Source organism: Mirounga leonina, unplaced genomic scaffold (genome assembly GCF_011800145.1).
Source record: "Mirounga leonina isolate KUSES-001 unplaced genomic scaffold, KU_Mleo_1.0 Mir_197, whole genome shotgun sequence".
In the NCBI taxonomy this organism is placed as follows: Eukaryota; Metazoa; Chordata; class Mammalia; order Carnivora; family Phocidae; genus Mirounga; species Mirounga leonina.
Window position 1 is genome coordinate 13,746,911 of NW_023270494.1, and position 22,341 is coordinate 13,769,251.

The window sequence follows — 22,341 nt, forward strand, 5'->3', positions numbered from 1 at the left end:
GACAATCGTGTAATTTCTCATTGATTCATTTTCTGTTTTTTTTTTTAATTTAGTTTTGGTGATTAGTAATTTTGTAACAAACATTCCTTCACCCAGGATTTACACTTTATTAGCATTCTTTTAATAGCCTTTGTACCTATGGCAAGTTCCCCTTTGTCATCACCAGTTTAATCTGTTGTGCTCTGTCCTACTTTTTTCTTTTTTTATTCTCTTTCTTTTTTATTTTAATTCCAATATAGTTAATATACAGTGTTATATTTCCAGTGTACAATATAGTGATTCAGCACTTCTATACATCACCCAGTGCTCATCGATAAGTGCACTCCTTAATTCCCATCACCTGTTTATCCATCCCCTCACCTACTTCCCCTCTTGTAATCATCAGTTTGTTCTCAATAGTTAATTTTTTTTTTTTTTTTATTAGAGAGAGAGGAGGGGCAGAAGATGAGGGGGAGAGAGAATCTTAAGCAGGCTCCACACTGGGCTTGGAGCTGACTTGGGGCTTGATCTCACAACCCTGAGATCATGACCCAAGCTGAAATCAGGAGTCAGACGCTTAACTGACTGAGCCACCCAGGTACCTCTCTTTTGTTTTGTTTTTTCAATTCTACATATGAGTGAAATCATGGTATTTGTCTTTCTCGACTGACTTATTTCACTTAACATTATAATCTCTGAATCCATCCATGTCATTGCAAGATTTCATTCCTTTTTATGGTGGAATAATATCCTACTTTTTTTCTTGATCATGTTCTAGTGTAAATAGACCGTGTAGATTACCTCTGTCCTCTACTGATTCTTCTTGTACTTCCTCTTTGTACACTTTTGAATTTGCAACATGCATTCCATGTGACTGTTTACTCAGTCTGTTAGATCTGTTAAGGACATAAAGAAGTGTCTTAAGTCTCCTGCTATAATTCTGCTTTTGTCCATTTCTTTTTGGATTTCTTACAGTTTTGCTTTATATATAGATTGATGCCAATTTATTTGGTTTATTACTTCATGCAGCAACCTTTTTTTTTTAAAGATTTTAATTTTAGATAATCTTTACACCCAATGTGGGGCTTGAATTTACAACCCCAAGATGAGTCGCGTACTCCACCGACTGAGCCAGCCAGGCGCCCCCTGTTCATTTTTAAATACTGTATGGTATTTCATTATATTTATCCATTTAATACTGATGAATATTTAGGTTATTTCCGGTTTTGATAGGGGCTTCTTCAGAGCATCAATTCATACATCTATGTGTAAATATATGGATTTCTTTTTTGATGCTTACATTTTTTTTTTTAAAGATTTTATTTATTTGACAGAGACAGACACAGCAAGAGAGGGAACACAAGCAGGGGGAGTGGGAGAGGGAGAAGCAGGCCTCCTGTGGAGCAGGGAGCCCGATGCGGGGCTCGGCCCCAGGACCCCAGGACCATGACCTGATCTGAACGCAGATGCTCAACGACTGAGCCCCCCGGGCGCCCCAGATGCATACATTTTTATATCAGTTTTAATGGAATTCTTATTTTGTTGGAAACCCATAGAAAATGTTTTTAGTACTTTGTAATTGTTTAAAGAGAGAGGGTACTAAATATATTTTAGCTTTGTGTTAATAACCCGGTGCGGTTGTTACTTGAATTCCAGTCTTTGTGCAGTAGTCCCTAGATGTTATTTCTAGACCAAGGCTGTCCCCAGTAGACCTTTCTGTGATGATGGAAATGTTCCTTATCTTTATTGTTCAGTGTGGTAGCCACTAGCTACCTGTGGCTAATTAAGTACTCGAAATGCTGGCTCTTGTTAAAACTTTTGCTTTCAGGGCTCATACTTTCTAACCTTGTCATTGATCTCCTTTATCTGCTGTTTCTCCCACCTGCACAAAGAGCATTTGTTATTTCTCAAATGCCTTTTTGCTGAGAGGTCGACTCCGGTGGTTTTTAACAAGAGAGGAAGTCTAATGCAAAGAGCACAAGCTTAGGAGACAGGTGGATTTGTGGTTGGGTTTTTTTTTTTAAGATTTTATTTACCTGAGAGGGAGAGTGAGCATGTACGTGAGTGGGTGTGGGGGCTTGGGGGTGGAGTAGAGAGAGAGAGAGGGACAAGCAGACTCTGTGCTGCATGATGCGGGGCTCAATCCCACGACCTTGAGATCATGACCGGAGCTGAAATCAAGTCGGATGCTTAACTTACTAAGGTACCAGGTGCCCCTGAGGTGGATTTGCGTTTTAGTTTTTTCTCTTAGTGATACTTGCTGTGTTACCTTGGACAAGTGATTTAGCCTTCCTTTTTTTTTAAGATTTTATTTATTTATTTGACAGAGAGAGAGAGAGATAGCGAGAGCAGGAACACAAGCAGGGGGAGTGGGAGAAGGAGAAGCAGGCTTCCCGTTGAGCAGGGAGCCCGATGCGGGGCTCAATCCCAGGACCCTGGGATCATGACCTGAGCCGAAGGCAGACGCTTAATGACTGAGCCACCCAGGCGCCCCTGATTTAGCCTTTCTATATGAATCTTTATTTTCAGTTTTTTAAATTATTTTTATTTATATTACATTTTTTAAGATTTTCTTTTTAACCTCTACACCCAAGGTGGGGCTCAAACTCACAGCCCCGAGACCAAGAATCACATGCTCCACCAACTGAGCCAGCCAGCCGCCCCTCTACATGCATCTTTAAAAAGGATAAAATTTAGTACCTATTTCATGGAGTTGATCTGAAGATAAAATGATATAAAGCATTTAAATGTGCTTAGCACAATTCCTGTTGGAAGCCCTCTGTGAAAGCTAGCTGCTGTTTTTCGTATTATTGTCACGAAAGAATAGGGAATGGAGACAAATGGAATGTACTCACTGGAAGAGCACAGCCTTGTGAATAATAACCTTGAAACTGGGTTGGGACACTATTCCAACTGAAACTAGCTAGTTGTGTCCCCCCGCACCTTCCCTTTTTTTAAAGTAATCTCTGCACCCAATATGGGGCTTGAACTCATGACCTTGAGATGGAAAGTCACATGCTCTACCCACTGAACCAGAATGGGACACTATTCCAGATGAAAGGGAGAATCCTTGTTACTTAGGACAGATGAGTTTCATAATTTTTAAAAGATGACTAGTGAATGTAGGTGACTTATTTTTGTTAAGCCATTCATAGTTTATGTGTAACTATATATTAAATAGATTTTATTAGATCTAGAGTATTAACTTCTGATGAAAATGATCTTCCTTCATCCCTTATACCAATACTGAGTGTCCATCTTTCTCTCAGATATGCTGATTAGAAATAGGGAGACAATACTACATTTTTTCCTCTAGAAACACACATTGTATAGAGACTTATGTAAATGTTCTTCTTAGAATTAATATGATAAAAATTTATAAACCAGATTTTGAAAAATCTACAGTGGCATCAGGGTTTTAATCTTGGCATGACTTCGCCTCTGGACCTCCTCCTTCTGCAAATAGTGTTGCTTCTGGGTGTCATTAGTTAAACAAATACTTTTTAGTTAGGTTTGTGCTCTAAGGAAGTTAACAAATGAGCTGGGGGCACATGAATGATTGCCTGTAATATAAACATACTCCAGCCACAGTGAAGAGCTATACAGAGTGCCAGAGGAGCACAGTTGTAGCAGGCACAGGAGAGAAGAGATGACATTTGATCAGAGCCCTAGAAAAGGTCGGGGATTTCTCACAAGTTGAGCAAATTAAGGCATTTTCTTTTTAGAATGTATAGAGAAGGGTGTGTGTGTGTGTGTGTTTTGTTTTTGTTTTTAATAAAAAAGAAATTGGGGGGCCTCTCTGGGTCAGTCGGTGGAGCATATGACTCTTGATCTTGGGGTTGTAAATTCAAGCCCCATTTGGATGTGGAGATTACTTTAAATCCTTTTTTTTTTTAAAGATTTTATTTATTCATTTGTCTCAGAGAGAGAGCACGCACAAACGGGGAGCGGCAGACAGAGGGAGAAGCGGGCTCCCTGCTGAGCAAGGAGCCCCAGTTGGGGGACTCAATCCCAGGACCCTGGGATCATGACCTGAGCAGAAGGCAGATGCTTCACCAACTGAGCCACCCAGGCATCCCTGAGATTAATAAAATCTTTTAAAAGAGAGAGAAATTAGCCAAACAAATGCAGATTGTGCCCACAGTGCATATTTTAAAAATCCATACTGTTGACCTGTTCTTCCAAAGAGTTAGAAGAGAAGCATCCCTGCAGACCCTGGTAAGTTAGACTTCTATTATGAAATACTAAAGAGTGGAAAGTTTTGGAAGTGCCAGTTCATTTTTTTAAAAAAGTATCTATACATAGTAACACAGTTTTTCTGTTAAGGTAGTAACATATCTCATGGGCCAGAATCTTTGTTATTCAGTCAAGAAATTCTCTCCCTTGACTGTGCTGGAAATTCATGGACAAATTCTTGCTCGTTAGTGCTCGTTTTCTCCCCTAGAATTCACACAGACCACTTTCCATCCTTAGCATTTTGTTTTTTGTAGGCTTATTAATGTCTTTGATTAGGCTTCAACTTTTTTTTTTTAAGATTTTATTTATTTATTTGAGACAGAATGAGAGAGAGAGAGCACATGAGAGGGGGAAGGGTCAGAGGGAGAAGCAGGCTCCCTGCCAAGCAGGGAGCTCGATGTGGGACTCGATCCCGGGACTCCAGGATCATGACCTGAGCTGAGGGCAGTTGCTTAACCAACTGAGCCACCCAGGCGCCCTCTTAGGCTTCAACTTTCTTTCACATCAGTCCTATTCTAGTCATGTCTTCTGAGACAACCCCTTAGTTTTTCTTGTCTGAGTTTCCACGAAAGCCTTACTTTCTGTTTGATAGGAGGAATATCCAATTTCTGTAAAGCAGTAGTTTTCAAATTTCACTGCACAAGGGAATTACCTGGGGAGAAAGATAAAAATACAGATTACTGAGCTTAACCGGGGTTTCTGTAAATTTGGGTTGCATGTTGGCGCTCTACTTTTAACAGCTTACCGTGTGACTTTGCTGCATCTCCAGTTTTATGACCGAGTATTTCAGGCAGCTTCTCAAACTTCCATGAGCGTATGAATCACCTGAAGATTTTGAGAAACTGCAAATCCTTATGTAGTAGACCTGGGGCCTGAGCTTCTGAATTTCTTGCCAGCATCATAGATGATGCCAGTCACGTTTTGAGTAGCAAGGTTTGAAGGTGCTTTTTGGAATTAGTGAATTTCACCTGATGTGTATTAATTGTTGCTTGTCTGGATCTCAGAGGGATACCTTTCTAAGTTCTAGGGCAGTGGTTCTTAAAGTGCAGCCTCAGACCAGCACAGTTAGCACCACCTGGGAATTGTTAGAAATGCACATTCCGAGACTCTTTTCTAGACCCATTAAATCAAACTATTTTAATCAGAATCAGCTCTCTAGGTGATTCTGCTGTACGAAGTTTGAGGAGCACTGTTCCAGGAGTTCTCATAGTGAGGAGTAAAAGCACATTTCTAACATCTGCAGATTATGTAGACATAATTTTCTTGTGTAATTGTGTGGGCTAGCGCTTAAAAACGACTAATTTTTTCAGTAAATATTATGTATCTTACTGTGTGCCAGCCGCTATTGATAACAACAAACAACATAGAGAAAAACTCCCTGTCTCTAAGGAGATTTCATTCTTGTGGTTATGTTAAATACTACTTCATGTACCTATATGTATGTATGTATATTCATACATCTCTCCATAAGCAGTAGATAGAACTGTTTTGCATGGTTTCAAGTTGTTTATCCTTTTGTAGCAATTTTTTTTGTTTGTTTCTTGGTGTGTTTTTTTTTTAAGATTGATACAATGCTGACATATGAAGCCCTAAATTACTCAAGACTGCTCTATAGAATCTTATCAAATGAATGTTCCACAATTTAATTTTTCCCCTCTTGATGTACATTTTGGTTGTTTCTAGTTTGATTAGCTGTTTATTTGCTTTTTATTTTTTATTTATTTATTTAAGATTTTATTTATTTATTCATGAGAGACAGAAAGAGAGAGAGAGGCAGAGGGAGAAGCAGGCTCCCAAGGAGCAGGGAGCCCGATGCGGGACTTGATCCCAGGACGCTGGGATCATGACCTGAGCCGAAGGCAGACGCTTAACCCATCTGAGCCACCCAGGCGCCCTATTTGCTTTTTAAATAATACCGTATATTCTGCACATACATGAGGAAGGTTTCTCTAGAGAAGTGATTTTTAAACTGTGGACTGCAGCAGCATGTTTTAAAAGCTGACAGAATAGAATAGATGATATTAGGATAGAAGAGAAGATGTTAATTCAAGCTCTATTACAAAGCTGTAATCATCAAGACAGTATGGTACTGGCACAAAAAGACACATAGATCAGTGGAACAAAATAGAGAACTCAGAAATGGACCCTCAACTCTATGGTCAACTAATCTTTGACAAAGCAGGAAAGTATATCCAATGGAAAAAAGTCTCTTCAACAAATGGTGTTGGGAAGATTGGACAGCCACATGCAGAAGAATGAAACTGGACCATTTCCTTACACCACACACAAAAATAGACTCAAAATGGATGAAAGACCTAAATGTGAGATAGGAATCCATCAAAATCCTTGAGGAGAACACAGGCAGCAACCTCTTCGACCTCAGCTGCAGCAACTTCTTCCTAGAAACATCACCAAATGCAAGGGAAGCAAGGACAAAAATGAACTATTGGGACTTCATCAGGATAAAAAGCTTTTGCACAGCAAAGGAAATAGTCAACAAAACCAAAAGACAACCGACAGAATGGGAGAAGATATTTGCAAATGACATATCAGATAAAGGGCTAGTATCCAAAATCTATAAAGAACTTATCAAACTTAACACCCAAAGAACAAATAATCCAATCAAGAAATGGGGAGTAGACACAGACAGACACTTCTGCAAGGAAGACATCCAAATGGACAACAGACACGAAAAAGTGCTCGACATCACTAGGCATCAGGGAAATAAAAATCAAAACCACAATGAGATACCACTTCACACCAGTCAGAATGGCTAAAATTAACAAGTCAGGAAATGACAGATGTTGGCGAAGATGCGGGGAAAGGGGAACCCTCCTACACTGTTGGCAGGAATGCAAGCTGGTGCAGCCACTCTGGAAAACAGTATGGAGGTTCCTCAAAAAGTTGAAAATAGAGCTACCCTATGACCCAGCAATTCACTACTGGGTGTTTACTCCAAAGATACAAATGTAGTGATCCGAATTTTTTTTTTTTTTAATAGAGGAAAATTAGGGGTGCCTGGGTGGCTCAGTCGTTAAGTGTCTGCCTTTGGCTCAGGTCATGATTCCAGGGTCCTGGGATCGAGCCCCGCATTGGACTCCCTGCTCAGCGGGGAGCCTGCTTCTCCGTCTCCCACTCCCCCTGCTTGTGTTCCTTCTCTCGCTGTGTCTCTCTCTCTCAAATAAATAAATAAAATATTTTAAAAAAACAGGAAAATTAATATAATTTGTCTGCTAGATATTAGATCAGTGTTGAAAATGATGAGTGTAATCTTCAATGGCACATTATAAAGACATTTTTATGAATAGTTGAAATGACTCGTTAATACTAATGGTTGACAGTTGAGGAGCTTATATGGTTTAATTTTGAGTTTTCTTTTTATATACTCTTATCTGTGCTCAGTTCTGTAAACCTGAATCTTTGAATTTGGCATAATGATCTTATATTTGTGACGATCAGTAAGCCATTAGTAGCAGCATCATTTTATTGATTTGAATATTGTTTCATATGTGTGCATAGATACCTGCCGAATATTTTTCTTTTAAGTTATTAAAATAAAAATACATGCATGTGATATTGAAAAATGTAAAAAAGTAAAAAAAATAGTTCTTTTTCTGTCCCCCCAGGTCTCAGAAACAACTGCTTTAAAAAGATTTTTTTTAAGATTTATTTATTTATTTTAGAGAGAGAGAGAGAGAGAGTGTGTGTGTGTGCAGGTGTGAGCAGGGGGAGGGGCAGAGGGAGAGCATCTTCAAGCAGACTCCCTGCTGAGTGCAGAGGCTGTGGCAGAGCTGGATCTCACAACCCATGAGATCACATCCTGAGCCAAAACCAAGAGTCCGACGCTTAACTGAGCCACCCAGGTGTCCCTAAGAAGAATCTTAAATGACTTCTTAGATATCTATCTATCTATCTATCTATCTATTATCCTTGTTCCCTCCTATTTTTTTCCTTTTGTTTCTAATTTCTTTTCTCAATGACATTCTTTTTTTTTTCTTTTCATTTTTTTAAATTAAGTAAGCTTTATGCCCAGTGTGGGGCTTGAACTCACAACCCTGAGATCAAGAGCCTCATGCTCCATGAGCTAAGCCAGCCAGGTGCCCCTCATTGACTTTCTATTCATTGTTCTTTTTTCTCCATTACTGGCTTTTTTCTTCATTTAATAATGTATCTTTAAGATTTTTCATTTCAGATATATGAATTTTACATTGTTCTTTTCAACTGCTAGATTGGATTACATTGTGTAGATAATCATAATTCATAATCCATTTAAGTATTGATGTATATTTAGGTTAAAAAGAAAAAAACACAAAACTTCGACTTCTACAAACTTGCATTAAATTTTTTTGCACTTAAATATGTGTGTGTGTGTGTGTGTGTGTGTATCTGTAGGATAAATTCTAAGAGGTTGAATTGTCGGGTCAAAGGGTTATACATTCAGATCTGCCACATTGCCTTTTAAAAAATTGAAACAATTTATACTTTTCCAGTAATGCTTCAGAGGGAACTGACCTATATTTACTGTTAACTTTCAAAAGTGCTCACACTTTCAGTATGTATATGACTATAGTCATACTTTGAATAGAAGCTATTTTGTGGTTTCCAGCTAGATGTGTAGAATGTAGAATTTATGGGCCTTTTTGTCCTTTTACCTCTAATACCAACAGAAAATGAACAGACTTTAGCTTATAAAGTTAAATGAACTGTTAAAGATCAGATCTATACAATGGTTATCCAAAATCTTTCAGAATGTATGAAAGCTGGTGCTTTAAACTTAGACATTAGGGGCGTGTGGGTAGCTCGATGGGTTGTGTCCAACTCTTGATTTTGGCTTAGGTAATGATCTCAGAGTCATCAGATCAAGCCCTGCATTGGGCTCTGCGCTGGGCATGGAGCCTGCTTAAGATTCTCTCTCTCCCTCTCCCTCTGCCACTCTCCCCCCTCTAAAAAAATAACTAAAAAAATAAAATTAGACATTAAATTTAGACAGTATTTCTGTTATTGCTTTACACATAGATTACTATCAGCAGTTTTTTTTTTAACATTAACTGCTTTCATTGATAGACTTTAAATAGTAATTTATTGTGTTTCTCATTATAAAAAGCCTACTAGATACAGTGTCAGATACTTTTTAATGAGTACTCTTATTTGCAAGTGATAGAAAACCAACATGTTGACTTAAGCGCAAGGGAAAGGGTTTTGGTTTCTGTAGCTGTGAGAACTGAGGGATACATTCCACCAAGGGCTTAAGAATTATCAGTACTTATATCTTACTTCTGTTTCTGTCCATCATCCTTATTCCCTTCTTCCATGATGGGTTAGCCACGGACAGCTCTGGCCTCCTTCATGGAAAGAAAGGGCTTCAGAGCACTTCTCACTTAACAGATGAATATAAAATGCCGGGCAAAGAGTCTTGCTGGGCTGCCCTGGGTCATATCTCCATGCCAGTGATGAGGAGATGGAATACTGTGACTGGGGGCGGGGGGGGGTCAGCAGAATCACGTGGTGTGGGGGAAGGGAAATTCTCTATAGGGAACGATGCTGGGCAAATACTTACTAATAAAAGAAATATGCCAGATTCTCTTTGGCATAAGAGTTAGGTGTTCAGCTGGGGAGATGGAGTAGATACCATGAAAAGGTAAATTATAAGATAACATGGTTTGAAGAAGGCTATGGGAATTCAGAAGAGCCTGGGGAGGTTAGAAAAGCTTTTGAAGGAAATGGTAACCTATGGAGTTACATCTTAAGGTGGTGGTGGTATATTCCACACCTGTTGATGTCTTTCTTCATAAGGTCACTTGTATCCATCTTTTTGTTGTTCTCACAGCCATTCAGTTCTCACTGAATCCCAGTCTTCATCTTATGGTTAATTGCAGAAGATGCCCTGCTTCTGGTTTCATTCTATACAGTGAAGCCAGAGAAGTCTCTCTGGAACATTCTACCCTTTGCCCTGTTTAGAAAACCTGTAACAACCCTCATTACTGCCAGTATAAAGTACTACTATACAGACTCCTAAACCTAACGTTTAAGGACATCTACATTCTCCTGGTCCTGGAACTGCTTTTCCAGCCTTTCCTTCTGTGATTCTTTACTTGGATGCTCTTTGACAGCATTTTGCATAAACATCTGAAAGGAATGCAGGGACTGTTTCTATAAGCAGTTTTGTCTCTGCTGACTTGTGTTTCTTCTCTTATTTGAGGAAATTCCTCTAGGTTTAGTCTTCCTTTTACTCCTTTCTCATTTATATTTATATAGTAAGTCCTAAATAATTTCCAGGAGACAGTAAAATGGAATGGATTACCCATCATGATGCTTACTATCATGGTGATTCTATGATTTAATTGAATTTGTGAAAACTGCATCTGTGTAGATGGTGTCACTTCTGTGAAGTTTGCCGAGATGTAGGCTCCTTTCTCGCTATATAGGCTCACCAGCAATGTCTGGCCCAGGGTGATCCCTTGGACTTTTTTCTCCAGAAAGTAATGGATATATTTTTATTTGGAAAATCTTTTCAGTGAATGAATATTGGGTGTGCATGTATAAATTAAAATATCTTGGCCTTTTATATTCTTTAACATACTTTTTTCTCCTTATACCATACACCCTTTTAGTGTGCAGATAATGAGACAAAGCCAGAAGTGAGGGCTCAGGAATGGGGGAGGGAGCAGGTAGTTAAAAGAGTTTACCAGTGGGGCGCCTGGGTGGCTCAGTAGTTAAGCGTCTGCCTTCAGCTCAGGTCATGGTCCCAGGGTCCTGGGATCGAGCCCCGCATCGGGCTTTCTGCTCGGCGGGAAGCCTGCTTCTCCCTCTCCCGCTCTCCCTGCTTGTGTTCCCTCTCTCGCTGTGTCTCTGCCTGTCAAATAAATAAATAAAATCTTAAAAAAAAAAAAAAAAAGCTTACCAGTAACCCAAAATCATGATTGATAAAAGTTAATTGTACAAAAATGAATTTAATGTTAATTGATTTTGTTAGAATTATTTCTGATATTTATTTTATTTTTTGTTTTTTAAAAATATTTTATTTATTTGTCAGAGAGAGAGAGAGCGCGGGCTCACGAGCAGGGGGAGCGGCAGGCAGAGGGAGAAGCAGGCTCCCCGCTGAGCAAGGAGCCCAATGCAGAACTCCATCCCAGGACCCTGGGATCATGACTTGAGTCGAAGGCAGTGCTTAACTGAGCCATCCAGGCGTCCCTATTTCTTTCTTTCTTTTTTTTTTTTTAAGATTTTATTTATTTATTTGACAGAGAGAGACACAGAGAGAGAGGGAACACAAGCAGGGGGAGTGGGAGACGGAGAAGCAGGCTTCTTGCTGAGCAGGGAGCCCGATGCAGGGCTCAATCCCAGGACCCTGAGATCATGACCTGAGCCAAAGGCAGATGCTTAACAACTGAGCCACCCAGGCGCCCCAGGCATCCCTATTTCTGATATTTAAAAATACATTTCCTATTCTGTAAACATCATTGGAAAGTATAATAATGATAATGATAGTAATACAGGCATAGCCATTTAGGAGAAACTTGTTTCTTCCCTTTTTTTAACTTTTTTTTTTTAAGATTTTATATATTTATTTGAAAGAGAGAGACACATAGTGACAGAGATAGCGAGAGAGAGCACAAGAGGGCGGGAGAGGGAGAAGCAGCCTCCCGCTGAGCAGGGTGCCCAGCTCGGGGCTTGATCCCAGGACCCCGGGACCATGGCCTGAGCCAGAGGCAGATGTTCAATCAACTGAGCCACCGAGGCACCCCAGAAACTTGTTTCTTTCAACAAGTTTTCTTTCTTTCTTTTTTTTTTTTTTAAGATTTTATTTATTTGCGAGAGAGACAATGAGAGACAGAGAGCATGAGAGGGAGGAGGGTCAGAGGGAGAAGCAGACTCCCTGCCGAGCAGGGAGCCCGATGCGGACTCGATCCCGGGACTCCAGGATCATGACCTGAGCTGAAGGCAGTCGCTTAACCAACTGAGCCACCCAGGCGCCCTCAACAAGTTTTCTTATTTATATAGCAGGGCTTATTAAAATACCACATAGACTCATTCAGAGAATTAAAAGTATCTATGTTTGGTACAAAGTTCTCAAATGTGCTAAATATTGATACATTTATATGCATACATTATATATTCTTGGACATCACATCTCATAAATTGGGGAACAGGTGCCTACAGTTGTTTAACTGACTGCTAAAAAATATACATAGTCTGTTGTCTGTTTCCTACCTGAACCTCCCTTTTCCCTTCTCCCAGCACTGGGACTCTCCTCTCTTACTTCCTCCTTCCTTTCTGTTTCAGTCCTAAATTTGTGCTTCCCTGTGGAACTCCCCGCTACGTGGCTCTCAGGAAGCATTTCTGGCAGAGGAAAAGGGGTGCTTCACCAGAGAACTTCCTGTCTGGTTGTTGAGCAGCATTTCTGTATCGCAGCAGACACAGTATGAGCTCCGTTGTGCCTCGTATCTTACATGGGGATGTTTTTTCTCACTTATGTTCTTTTCAGATCTTTCATAAACACAGTTATTTTTTATCATGGTTGCCTCTACACCAGTTAACCCCTCTAGGTAATTGAGAGCTGAGTATAATTGAAAATTTTTTACTTGTTTGTAATATAATGGGGAAACTTCGAATTCAGATTTTTTCTAGACTTAAAAATTAGAGCTAAATCATTACTTATTGGTATTATTTTAACTTGACAGTTACTAGAAAAATAGAAGTATGCTTATTTATTTTTTGAGGTGTATGTCCAGATAGGAAAAACTTTTAGAAAACTCTTAGTTTTTAGAAATGATGTACTGATTTGTGGGGCACCTGGCTCACTCAGTTGGAGGAACATGTGACTCTTGATCTCAGGGTTGTGAGTTCGAACCCCTCTTTGGGTGTAAAGATTACTTAAATATTTTTAAAAAAGAAACGATGTACTGATTTGTAATTATGCCATTTCTTTCTTTACAGGTAGGCGAAAACCAAGAGTACATCGGCCTCGTTCTCCGATATTGGAAGAGAAAGACATCCCACCCCTTGAATTTCCCAAGTCCTCTGAGGATTTAATGGTGCCTAATGAGCATATAATGAATGTTATTGCCATTTATGAGGTACTGCGGAACTTTGGCACTGTTTTAAGGTTGTCTCCTTTTCGCTTTGAGGACTTCTGTGCAGCTCTGGTGAGTCAAGAGCAGTGCACACTTATGGCGGAGATGCACGTTGTGCTTTTGAAAGCGGTTTTGCGTGAGGAAGACACTTCCAATACTACCTTTGGGCCTGCTGATCTGAAAGATAGCGTTAATTCCACGCTGTATTTCATAGACGGCATGACGTGGCCAGAGGTGCTGCGGGTGTACTGTGAGAGTGATAAGGAGTACCATCATGTTCTTCCTTACCAAGAAGCAGAGGACTATCCCTATGGACCAGTAGAGAACAAAATCAAAGTTCTGCAGTTCTTAGTCGATCAGTTTCTTACCACAAATATTGCTCGTGAGGAATTGATGTCTGAAGGGGTGATCCAATATGATGACCACTGTCGGGTTTGTCACAAACTTGGGGATTTGCTTTGCTGTGAGACATGTTCAGCAGTATACCATTTGGAATGTGTGAAACCACCTCTTGAGGAGGTGCCAGAGGACGAATGGCAGTGTGAAGTCTGTGTGGCACATAAGGTGCCTGGCGTGACTGACTGTGTTGCTGAAATCCAAAAAAACAAACCATATATTCGACACGAACCTATTGGATATGACAGGAGTCGGAGGAAATACTGGTTCCTAAACCGAAGACTCATAATGTAAGTAAATCTGGTCTTAATTTTTTTTTTTTTTTAAGATTTTATTTATTTGAGACAGAATGAGCGAGACAGAGAGCACATGAGAGGGGGGGAGGGTCAGAGGGAGAAGCAGACCCCCTGCCAAGCAGGGAGCCCAATGCGGGACTCGATCCTGGGACTCCAGGATCATGACCTGAGCCGAAGGCAGTCGCCCAACCAACTGAGCCACCCAGGTGCCCCTGGTCTTAATTTTTGTATGTATTTAAAATTAAGCCAGTTTCCTTAATGACTGATATAACAGAGCTATGCTGCTGATGTAATAGAAACTTCTGTGATTTAATAAGGAGTTACACAGTTACATAATTTCTAACTTGAAGAAATAAATGCATTAAAGGTTTCTTAAATTACAAAGAAAGAAAAAAATTTACGAAAAAAAGCAAATTATACACCAGTCTATTAATTGCTTGGTGGGGTAGGAATTAGAATTATTACAACGCAGATGCCACTGTGGGCCCTTCCCTGGTTATGTTCCCTACAGCCTATCCTGAGGTAATCTTCACCCTAATTTTGGTGTTAAGATTTTCTTGCTTCTCTTTTTACTTTTGCTATATCTGTACGTAAAATGGACTGGCAAGAACAAACCGGCTGTCTTATGAAAGATCAGTTTTGTCATTATTAGTTATAGTCTTGCAGGAAAAGATAAGCTCAACAGACTCATGTTCATAGGCTTCTGCTTTTCTGAGGGTTTTTAAGGGGCTCTTCCAGGCAGGTCAGTGGGAAGGTTAGGAGGCAGTCTGGAAAAGCAGAGCATGTACCTCAGTCAGATGTTGGGCAGGGTTGTAGTGGGGACTTGGTTTTGACATCTTGTAGAAATACGATCGAAGGTAGTGGACTACTTTGTAATTTTCAGCTTCTGAAGTCTTCAAAGCCTTCTTTCAGCTCTCAGAATTAGGTCAAATCAGAAAATCTGTGGTGGGATGAAATCAGAGTAGGGCATGGAGAATAGAGCAGGAACTTCATCAGTACCTGGGCAAGCAAGCCAGGTAGAGATAAGAATCTTAGTTGGGCTCACCCTTTGATTATAAAAATGGTACAGAGTAAGCAGAGATCTTCTGAGTTTTTTGTGCAGTTGTTGTCTTGCAGGGTTGCTGTTGAAAATCTGAATCCAGTCATTGATTGTGTGTGACTGGTTTGGACTTACCTGGAAGCTTGTGGAATCTTCTCTTGTAGTGTTTTGCAGTTTTAGAGTGGTATGGCCTTGTGTGAGTCTTTTTTCATCCACTGGGTGTTTGGTGGGTACTTTCAATCAGGCAATTGAGTCCTTCAGTTGAGAATTTCTCTTGAGGACTTCCTCCACCCCTTTTCCCTGTTGTATTTACCTTCTGCCATTATTTTATTGAACACTGGACTTCCTATTTTGGTCTTCTGGTTTTCTTATCTTTTTTGTCCAGTTTTCCTCTTTGTCTTTGTTCTTCTTTGGAGTGTGAGTGAGTGAGTGAGTGTGTGTGTGTGTGTGTGTGTGTATGGGGGTGTTGCTCAGTTTTTCTAGATTTCCTTAACTTAGTCTTCCAGTCCTACTATTTAGTTTTTCTTTTTTGCTATCATATTTTTTTTTTTTCTAAGAGCTCTTTTGGTCTTAGAATCTTCCTCCTTTAAAAAAGTAATAAAATCCTGTTTTTGTTTCGTGGATATAATAATTTTTTCTCTTTTCTGAGGAGATATATATATATTTTTTAAATCTTTTCTGAGGATATTAATGATACTTTTGTGTGTAAGTGTGTGTGTGTGTGTGTTTTCCCCTCTGTGCATAATCTCTGTTTCTTCTGTTGCTTCTTCCTGGGATTTGTTTTGGTCTCTTCCATCCTCAGATTATTAATTCATAATTTCCTGATCCTGATTAACATTGTGGTATTATACAGCTGATTGGAAGCTCTGAGCAAGTGGGTAGGCCTTATCAGTTTTGAGCTTAACCACTGGGTGATTTTCTTTTATTATTATTATTTTTTTTTTTTTTTAAGATTTTATTTATTTGAGAGAATGAGAGACAGAGAGCATGAGAGGGAGGAAGGTCAGAGGGAGAAGCAGACTCCCTGCCGAGCAGGGAGCCCGATGCGGGACTCGATCCCGGGACTCCGGGATCATGACCTGAGCTGAAGGCAGTCGCTTAACCAACTGAGCCACCCAGGCGCCCCTCACTGGGTGATTTTCTTAACCTATTTTATTGGGCATCACTGACGTCACTCACTATTTTTAGTCCTTTTTCTTGAGCTGGTCAGATGGCCCAGAGAGGCCTTTTCTGGTGCCCTACTTGGCGCATGAAGATCTGACTGGTATAGCCCCTTGGTGTTTGATTTTCCGTACAGTAGTACCTTTGTTCATACCTGAGCAGAGGACTGGTGTACCCTAGTCCAGAGAACTTCAGTGTTACCTCCTTTGGGAGACTAAGCCTTTAGTGGCTGAAGAGGATAGATATAGGTGGTCTAGGGATCTGCTCATTAAGCAGCTTTGAAGCAGTTCTCTGCTGTAGATACCCCCTTTTCCATTTTTAGTGTCTTTTGGGGATTGTGATTATTGGTTCTCAGCATCACCCTTGGGGGTGATGGGATTGGGCTTTCTTGGCTCTGCTAACGGCAGTTATCACTCGTCTGTTTGCTTTCCTGCTTCCAAATTTTGTTTCTTGCCTCTGCTCTTTTCTCTATCCTTGTGAGTTTAATGTTTTAAAAAATACTTCTTTAGCGGTTCAAAGATAGATAGGGTTTCAGGAGGGAGCAAAATGAGATGTTTGGATTTAGTCTATTACCTTAATTCAGAAACTGATAAGAGAAAGAGTATATGAAGTTTTAAAATGTATATTTTGCATCTTTTGATTTGGATCAGTTATTTTTATATTTGTTAAAAATATTTTATTTGAGAGAGAGAGAGAGCATGAGTGGGGGAGCGGGGGAGCCAGGTTGGGCAGAGGGAGAGAGAGAAGCAAACTCCTCGCTGAGCAGGGAGCCCTATGTGGGACTCGATCCCAGGACCCTGGGATCATGACCTGAGCCGAAGGCAGATGCTTAATCAACTGAGCCACCCAGGTGCCCCAGATCAGTTATTTTTAAAAATCTGTGTAATTTTTGTCTTGCCCCCCCCCCCCAAATATCTAGTTGTGTTTTATCGTGCCATCTTTTTGACCTCTTGCTATGGAGGTGGTAGCATGGAAGTTTTTTGTTGGCAAGGTCATTACAGTTGGTGAGATCACTGTAACCATGTTTTGGTTTGAAGTTTGATGCTCTATTTCATTTTAAGTGAAAAGTCAGTGACATTGCCCATCAGGGAGCCTGGTGCTTGTCCTTTTCTATAGACATTCAGCAGTTAACAGACCATGTTCATACTCAGTCTCAAATGCCCTCTCGAAAGGGCTCAGAGTCCTCGGGTCCGCTGTGAACAAATTAGGAAGTAAGTGAAATTTATTCTGTGCTCCTATTTTCCCTTCCTATACTTCCCTTCCCTATCCTGCCCTTCCTCATCCTTTGGGATGTTTATTCTCCCTGCTTCTCACTTCCTTCTTCGTCTAGTCCTTTTGGGCCAGAGAGATTCCAGAGGCGCTTTGTCCAAATATCGATAGGCCTTGACATCTGTAAGATTTATTACAATATAATTTTAAGGTCTAGGCCTAGGTTTTAGGGACCTGAAGGTGGAACCAGTAGGTGATGGACTAGTAATGAATAGCCAACAACATTTATTGAGCACTTAATATGTGCCTCATAGTGCTCTAAGCATTTTATTTACATTTTTTTCATTAATCCTTGCAAAAACCCAATAATGTATGTGTTATTTTTGTCTGCATTTTATAGATGAAGAGACTAAAGCTCAGACAGGTTAAATAACTTGCCCTAGGGCTTGCCCAAGACTCTGTGGCTATTAGTAAGTGAGACCTGGCATTTTTTCTCAGAACCTGTTTATAAGAATATTTTCAGTTAACAAATTTTATACTGTAGTCTAGTTTCCAAGGCATCATCTTGAGATGTCTGTAACTTACATTGTTTTAGTTGTTAAAATCAATGCTTATGACTGGGGGTTGGGGTGGGTGGAGATAGTATAATGACTTTTGCTGTACCTGGACTGGATATTTCTGAGATCTTTAAAAATTTGAGACAAAGACACTTTTTGAAAATATAAGTGGCATTCTAAAAAAGTTCTGTTCCCTGATAAATCAGTATTAGTATTAAAACAAAACTCAGACAAGTAGGAGAGAAGATTCTTTAAATGTAGTTAAATGTGTGTAAACCTTTGTAATTATATCAGAGGACTTAAGTCACCTTTGAAGCACCTGTGGATGGATTTTTTTTTTTAAGATTTTATTTATTTATTTGAGAGAGAGAGACACAGCGAGAGAGGGAACACAAGCAGGGGGAGCAGGAGAGGGAGAAGCAGGCTTCCCGCTGAGCAGGGAGCCCGATGACGACTCAGGACTCCCAGGACACAGGGATCATGACCTGAGCCGAAGGCAGACGCTTAACGACTGAGCCACCCAGGCGCCCCACCTGTGGATGGATTTTTGATACATTATTGATGAGATGAAATAATCTACTTTTTTAAATTGAACAGTAAAATTCTTTAAGTTCTATATTTGGTAGTGAAACTATTCATTTGATTTATTTTCTTTGAAAGCTTTACTCATTCCCTGAAATTGCCTTTCTTTTTTAAAAAATATATATATTTTTTTATTAAGTAAACTACTCTAATGTGGGGCTTGAACCTCATGACCCCAAGATCAAGAGTTGCATGCTCTACCTACTGAGCCATCCAGGTGCCCCTGAAATTGCCTTTCTTGATACATAATAAAGTATACAAAGTTTAGTGAAGATTTCAGACAGATAAGGGTGTCTTTTTTTCATGCTGTGATTTTTGACTATTATTTTTATAAAGTCAAAAAACTTTAAATATCATTGTTAGTGGTAATTAAGTGTTCCTTGTTAACAATTTCAGTAAATCAGAAAGATTTTACATTTTTTAAAAAGTTAAATTAGGGGCGGCTGGGTGGCTCAGTCGGTTAAGCAGCTGCCTTCGGCTCAGGTCATGATCCTGGGGTCCTGGGATCGAGCCGCACATCCGGCTCCCTGCTCGGCGGAGAGCCTGCTTCTCCCTCTCCCTCTGCCTACTTGTGCTCTCTCTCTCTCTGTCAAATAAATAAATAAAATCTTTAAAAATAAATAAATAAAAATTAGATTAAAACAATTTCAGTTTGATGCCCTCTTGTGGTAGATTATATGTGGACTCCTGGTGAAACTTTTGAAGTCATGTCAATTGTTCAGTTGACAGTATGGGGAATTGGTATATGCTCTCCCTGGAAGCTTAAAATGATGAGTCGGTGGACCTATTCCCCAAGGGGGACATACCTAAAACAAAGTGTGGGGTAGTGAACAATTTTTTTAAAGGTTTTATTTATTTATTTGAGAGAGAGCATGTGCCCACATGCGTGTGTAGGGGGAGAGGTAGAGGGAGAAGGAGAGAGAAATTCATGCAGACTCTGTGCTGAGCATAGAGCCTAACTCGGGGCTTGATCTCACAGCTCTGAGATCACAACCTGAGCTGAAACCCAAGAGTTGGACGCTTAACCAACTGTGCCACTCGGGTGCCCCAGTAGTAAACAGTTTTTAATTGCAATGCTAGTAGTTTATAGAAACTAAGTTTTTCTGCTACTGCTTTTATTTGTTTAATACTCATTTAAAAATATGTTATTTGTATAGGTTAGTGAAGCATCTAATAAAAGAAAGGTTTTTACCTGAATCTACCTGAGGAACCAAAATGCTGAGCAGTCAACTTAGAGATCCAGTATATATAAGAAGGCCAGTCTTTCTTTATTCTTTTTTTTTTTTCCTTAAAGATTTTATTTATTTATTTGCCAGAGAGAGAGGGAGAGTATAAGCAGGGGGAGTGGCAGAGGGAGAAGCAGGCTCCTTGCTAAGCAAGGAGCCCAATGTGGGACTCTATCCCAGGACCCTGAGATCATGACCTGAGCCGAAGGCAGATGCTTAACCATCTGAGCCACCCAGGCGCCCCTTTTTTTTTTTTTTTTTTTAAGATTTTATTTCTTTATTTGATAGAGAGAGACACAGCGAGAGAGGGAATACAAGCAGGGGGAGTGGGAGAGGGAGAAGCAGGCTTCCCACCGAGCAGGGAGCCCGATGCGGGGCTTGATCCCAGGAGCCCGGGATCATGACCTGAGCCGAAGGCAGACGCCCAATGACTGAGCCACCCAGGCGCCCCTTTTTATTCTTTTTTTTTTTTTTTTAATGATTTTATTTATTTATCTGAGAGATAGAAAGTGCACAGAGGGAGAAGCAGACTACCTGCTGAGCAGGGAGCCCGATGTGGTACTCGATCCCAGGACTCTGAGATCATGGCCTGAGCTGAAGGCAGACACGTAACCAACTGAGCCACCCAGGCACCCTAGAAGGCCAATCTTTCTTAGTTACGGCATTCATCCTATCAATTCTTTGCTCTGAAATTGGGACTATTAGTAAAACAGGAATTGCCAAATTAGATTAGCACCTTTACTTGTCACTATTCATTCTGAATAAAATTACCTTGAACACAACATTTAAACCTTTTTTGGAGGGGGGGCGCCTGGCTGGCTCAGTTGGAGGAACATGCGGCTCTTGATCTTAGGGTTGTGAGTTTGAGCCCCACGTTGTGGGTAGAGATTACTTAAATAAATAAACTTAACATCTTTTTATTTTTCATTTTTTAAATAGATTAAATTATACTTTTAAACCTATACTGGTTTGCACCCATATCTCCCCATTCTAGCTGAAAGTCACCTCTTTATTTGCTGGCTTAGTTGCCATCAAACCTGTATCTGTAAGCCTTCTGCCCTGGTCCAGTTCTGTATATCCCACAGTCTTCTGGACATGTTCACACAGCAGGCACCTCAAATACAGCTTGTCTAAAACTGAACTCATGTCTTCCCCCCCTTACCTACTTTTCTTTCTTTCTTTCTTTTTTTTGGGGGGGGGTACCAAATTACTTTATTTGAAGAATGGTACAAATAAAAGAAGTTAGGTGGATGTTTTGGTACAATTTATAGAAAAGGTAAAGGTAACCCCACCTTTTCATTACCTCTTAAATGTTGAATCTGATTCTCTCCATTCTTACTATCCTTGCCATAATACAAGCCAACATCATCTCGATTAAACTACTTTAGTAGCCTCCAAACTGATTTATATGTAACTCCCCATTTCCCAGTTCTAGTCTCTTCCATAGCTGGATGATTTTTATTTTTATTTTTTTAAAGATTTTATTTATTTATTTGAGAGAGAGAGATCGAGCTTGAGCAGGAAGAAGGGCAGAGGGAGAGGGAGAAGCAGGCTCCCCGCTGAGCAGGGAGCCCAATGCGGGGCTCAGTCACAGACCCCCCGGGATCATGACCTGAGCTGAAGGCAGATGCTTAACCATCTGAGCCGCCCAGGTGCCCCTGGATGATTTTTAAAGCAGCAGTTTTGATCAGGTCTCTTTTTCCCTCAAGTTGAAAATCTTTCAGGTACTTCCATTTGCTCTTAACAGAAAGTTCACAGATCCCTAATTTTGTACGTTTAATTCTCTTGCTTCCCACCCCCTCAAAACAAATAAATAAAAACCAAACTAAAACATCCAAAACCCTTTTTGGCTAATTTATCCTTCAAGTCTTGGCCTATGTATGCCATTTCTTAGGGCTTTCTCTCTCTGAACCTCTTTCCCCACTTGCATCCTAAAAGATATCTCCTTTAAAAAAGAAACAAAAACACCCTTCCCCCGTGTAATTATTGGGGTTTTTAAAAGATTTTATTTATTTATTTTTGTGTGAGAGAGAGAGCATGAGCACTAGTGCACATGAGTCAGGGGGAGGGTCAGAGAAAGAATCCGACTCCCCACTGAGCAGGGAACCCAATGCAGGACTCGATCCCACTGGGATCATGACCTGAGGCAAGGCAGACGCTTAGCCAGCTGAGCCACCCGGGCACCCTGTAATTATTTGTTTTAAGGTAGATACCACATACTTCATAGGATGAGGAAAATAATAGCAACTCTGCATATTGTATCCAGTAGGCACCAACAGTGTTTTAAGTGCTTTACATATTTGAACATATTTAATCCTCACAACAGCATTTGATATAAGTACTGTAACCCCATTTTTCAGATGGAGAAGTTGAGGCATAGGGAGGTTAAGTAATTTCAGTATCACACAATTAGTAGTAAGTAGGAGAGTCAGGATTCAGTCCCAGGTATTCTGGCTCCAGAATGTATGCTCCTAACCCACTCGGGCTGCCCGATTAAGCTGTTGCTTTAACTGCTAAATCCATGGCTGTATTAGTTTCTTGTGCCTGCAGTAACAAAGTACCACGAACTAGGTGGTAGAAATTTAT

General features: G+C 40.2%; 1 protein-coding gene across 12 annotated transcripts in view; it reads left to right on the plus strand.

Moving 5' to 3' along the window:
• The window catches only part of BPTF (bromodomain PHD finger transcription factor), a 150,737-nt gene that overhangs the window by 25,401 nt on the left and 102,995 nt on the right, over positions 1-22,341 (plus strand). For all 12 annotated transcript variants that reach the window (XM_035026244.1, XM_035026235.1, XM_035026238.1 and 9 more), the window contains exon 2: positions 13,153-13,975. In XM_035026244.1, the coding sequence (XP_034882135.1) occupies positions 13,153-13,975 (823 nt within the window). The remainder of the gene's footprint in view (positions 1-13,152; positions 13,976-22,341) is intronic.